Source organism: Quercus suber, unplaced genomic scaffold (genome assembly GCF_002906115.3).
Source record: "Quercus suber isolate HL8 unplaced genomic scaffold, Cork oak 2.0 scaffold_239, whole genome shotgun sequence".
Classification (NCBI taxonomy): Eukaryota; Viridiplantae; Streptophyta; class Magnoliopsida; order Fagales; family Fagaceae; genus Quercus; species Quercus suber.
Window position 1 is genome coordinate 318,925 of NW_027069696.1, and position 4,881 is coordinate 323,805.

Here is a 4,881-nt window from a genome sequence, read left to right on the forward strand (position 1 = left end):
TTATTAAACTCGACCTATAAAACGGTACTTAATAGAGGGACAGTCAAATTAAAAGATGGGCCTGTCTTGCTAGGATATAGCCTTTTTTTTTTTTTTTTTTGGGAGTGATTGACTTATGCATGGTTGCATAAAATCCATGATTATTACCTCGTTTCATAACCTAATTAATCCAGCATAATTTACAATTATTTAGAAAACAAAAAAGCTGGAAACTTGTTTGGTAAGTAATATCCAAACTTTTCCCAAAGATTGAAAGATAATTTTCTTGAATCACAACTGGCAATACTCACGATACAGAATTAACATTACTGATTCTCTCTCTCTCTCTCTCTCTCTCTAGTCTCTAGTCTACTACTTGTCTCTCTCATGCAGTTTATTATTAATGATTCAAACCTGGTGAGTAAGACTATTTAGCTGGCGATTGACACGTGTCAGGCCTCTTGATCTTTGGGACCATTCGATCGGAAGATTCTAGATACTGAGTTTTGAAGCTGCATGCTTGCTACTGTGCGTAAGATAGCTAGCCTCGCAGTGACTCATCATCAGGTTGGATATGCGCACTCTAGCATACTTGGTGTCGAAGATTGTAATTCCAGGTGGGAGTGGTGATACAAACCTTTATTTCTATTATTTACATTCTTTGCCTTCGGTACTTATTGATCCCCAACATTTCATCAAAATTTTTTGGCATCCTCTAATATCACGTTCTCATATAGTACTGTCAGTTCATTTGGACTGAGCCCACTACATTCACAACACAACACACAAATAGGGTGAAACTTCTAGTATTGATAGACCTATTGGTTTGCATTACTTATTTGTGGGTCCATAATTCACACCCAAGGTTGAAGCTAATTTTTTTTTCTACACACACGTATAATCATACTTATAAATGATTCTTACATTATTTATTAAATAATATGTATTATTTTTTGTTACATAAGAAAATTTCATAAAGTCAAGTTTTATATAATTATGTGTAACTATCCCTTAAATATATTTTTAAGTTTTAAATTAAGGTTTTTTTATTAAATAAATTAAAGACTGCAATAAATATTATTTTTATATGCTTTAATATATACAATGTATTATAAGATAAATATGAAAATAATAAAACCAATGGAAAACTTTTGTTTTGTTTAATTATGGATGACAAAATAGCTAGAAAGTGTCACAAACTTTTAATCATAAGAATCATAGCATATTTTCTTCTAAAATACAAAAAAGTCCATTCAGTCCTATATTACTAACTCTCTAAATTTTTCTAAAAAAAAAAAAAACTAACCCTCTAACTACAAAATTAAAAAAAAAAATTAGGAAAAAAATTTACATATATATTTTTGGCCGTATGCTTTAAATATCCTAAATTAATGAGTTATATATAACAAAAAATTGTTAAAAGAAAAAGAAAAATGATCCTTTAATTGACTTTGTACATATATGAAGGAGGGCAGATAATATAAATTGAAAATAAAGGGAGTGGGGAGAAATATGCAGAGAGAACCCTTTTCCCCTCTTTCATCACTTTTTTGATAATTTTTTATTATTATTATTATCAATCAATCATAATAAATTATATCAACATTTGTGAAAAAAATTATGAAAAATAATATTTTCTTAAAACAAGAATTTCTTTTTCTTTCATGCATAATCCAACATTTCATATAGTAATAGTAATTAATTGAGGTTGCCTTTTCATCATCACATCGTTTCTGAATGTGGACAATTTCTGCATTTCGGCCTTTTTATGACACGTTAACCCCAGTTTCAAGTGGCACAAAAAGAAAAACTTCCCAAAGGTCGGCAATGTTTGACTGTTTGTATAATGATATGACAAATTTTATGGTTAAGAACTTAATTGAGTAATAATCTATATTAAGAATTCATACTCTACTCATATATTGACCCAAAAAAAAAAAAAAAACATGTACACACACACAACATAATTACTAGGTATCAAATTTTTGGTCTTTTCATGACGCATTAACCCCAGTTTCAAGTGGCATAACAAGAAAAACTTTCTAAAGGTAGGCAATGTTTGATTGTTTGTATGACGATATGGAAAATTTTATGGTTAAGAACTTAATTGAATAATAATCTATATTAAAATTCATACTCTACTCATATATTGACCAAAAAAAAAAAAAAAAAACAAAACAAACACACACATAACATAATTACTAGGTATCAAATTTTTTCCTTTTCATGACAGATTAACCCCAATTTGAAGTGGCACAACAAGAAAAACTTTCCAAAGGTAGGCAATGTTTGACTGTTTGTATAACGATATGATAAATTTTATGATTAAGAACATAATTGAATAATAATCTATATTAAGAATTCATACTCTACTCATATATTGACCAAAAAAAAAAAACACAACATAATTACTAGGTTTCAAATAAATGTAAATATTTTTACTTAAAAATGTAAACTTATCATATAATAAATTCGAATAAGTATTTTTGTATTTACTAAGTTGAGGCATATGAATTTTTATATAAATATAACTATCACATAATTAGAGTATAATTAGGACACTTGGCATGGGATTAGAATGTATAAAAGAATTTTTTAAAAAAGACTTGGCAGCAAATAATAAGGAATTAAAATGATACTTGGTAGAAAATTAGAGAGTAATTAAAATCTAATTTGAATCTTGATTGAACTTTCACTTTAATATATTATATATGATTTTTGTGTTATTATATATCTATTATTTAGGTTTATTTTAATGAGAAGATGGAACGATTTTTTAATTAAATATAAATGATGAAATACTTTTTAAGTGAGATAAAGAGAAAAAAAAAGTGTATATAGATTTCTTAAAATTTTAGCAAGATAAACACTTTTTTAAAAAGGAAAATAAATTTTCATTGAATAAATTTTGTTTTGTATATATTTTTGGTTGTTACATAACACATAAGGATAGTATTATATTTTAGGATTAAGATTATGTTGGTTTTTTTTTTTTTATTATTATTTTTTTTTTATTACTTGGGCTTCATTCAATTGCCTAAATTGCTCAGTATGCATTTGGATTGCAACTGGCGGTTGTGCATTTACGTTTTTTTCTTTTATTTTTTTATTGAAAAGTGCTCCATCACGTGGGATGTTGTCTATTAGTGGGTCTCGTGCACTGTGCACGGATCCACTACACCTCTTTAATAGCAAAAGTTTTACTAAAATTGCACTGTTTAGTAGGTTTCATGCACTGTTCACGAGACCCACAAACTTCTTTTTTTCAATATTCTAAATATCGTTTTGAAAATTATTTCAATTTATCCATTAAAATTAAATATTTCAGTACCAGTTAATTTCGAATACCGTTTCAAAAACTACTTCAAAATTACTGCTAAAATATATATTTATATATTATTATTATTTTTATGTAAAATAATGAATTTAATATAGTTTTCTTTTAAAATAAAGTGGGATTATTATTTTTTAAATATATTTATTTTATGGTTTTTTTAAAAATAAAACTCACATTTTGGGTAAGTTTCCATCCTACTAACTACTTTTTTCCCATTTCCCAGCCCACCCACGTGACTAGTACACTGAAACCTATTAATGCTACTTCTATCTTTCATTACTGCAGATTGCCAGTCTTTCAGTCTCTTCATCATATCACTTCTGAGCTCCTTTCTCCGCAATTTTCTCCACACAAGGGAGCTTCCAAGAAGCCTCCGCTGGGTAACGCGCAAAACGCGCTTCCCACACGGTAATAGCAACAGCGGCACAAAGGTAACCGTGGTTTAGTTCTCAGAGTGTCACAAGTCACAAGAAGCCACTGCATGTTACAGTAACTTGTATAAATACCCAAAGCCCTTGAATTCGTTTGATCACAAAAACACCTCCTCCTCCTCCATTTCCATCGCATCTTTTCATCTTTTAAGTTTTCTTTGATCTAAATATTCAACTGGACTTGATGGCTTACCCAAATAGATCTGGTCATATGGCTGTGGGTGCATCTTATCACCCACCTCCCTGGACCTGCCCCTCCTGCTCACGACCTGCACGTACCTACACCTGCCCCTCCTGCGCACCACCTGCACCTGCACCTGCTCGTGCTCGTGCTTATGGGTACCCACCTGCTCCTGCTCGTGCTTATAGGTACCCACCTGCTCGTGGAAATCCACCTGCTCGTGCTTATAGGTACCCACCTGCTCGTGGAAATCCACCTGCTCGTGGTTATGGTGGGTATGGTGGATATGGTGGAAATCAACCTGCTCGTGGTTATGGTGGAAATCAACCTGCTCGTGGTTATGGTGGAGATGTGGCGGCTGGGCTGGCCACAGGTGCGGTCGGGGCTGCAGGAATCATATCTGGTGATGGCTGGTACCCACCTGTGCCGGCTTATGGCGGGGGTCAGAATATTACTGGACTTGTGGCGACTGGGATTGAAGGGCTGGCAGCATTCTTTGATAATTTGTTTTGAGTAATTTCCAAACCTAGTCCTTGGGTTGTTTTATGCTTCGTATTCAGAAAGTTGAAAGGGTGCGATATTTTAAATATGTTTCATGCTTAATAAAAAAAGGGTTTGTTTTTATGTTTCGATTGTATGAATGTCTTTCTTATGATTGTATCGGTTTGGATGGAGACAGAGGAGAAGGAAATATGGCTATATATGCCCACTTCCCTCTTTACTGTTCCCCATCTAAACTAGAAGTTCAAACTTTGTATTTTCTTTTCAAAACCAAATCGTCGCCGGATTTGTGCAAAACCCATCGGAGTTCGCCGGATTTGAGCAAAACCCATGAGATTTCCACCGAATCTGAGCCATATTGGAGCAAAACCCACTACATTGTAGCTGGATCTGAGCGAAAACGACGAGATCTCGCCAAGATCTCGCCGGAAAATGCTCAGTATCTCGGTCGG

At 32.4% G+C, this 4,881-nt stretch overlaps 1 protein-coding gene across 1 annotated transcript; it reads left to right on the plus strand.

The window, feature by feature from the left end:
- Nucleotides 1–3,931: 3,931 nt before the first annotated feature.
- LOC111992565 (uncharacterized) lies at nt 3,932–4,441 on the plus strand. Its single transcript, XM_024024444.1, has one exon. It carries the CDS (start codon nt 3,932–3,934, stop codon nt 4,439–4,441), a length of 510 nt encoding a protein of 169 aa, XP_023880212.1.
- Nucleotides 4,442–4,881: the final 440 nt, after the last annotated feature.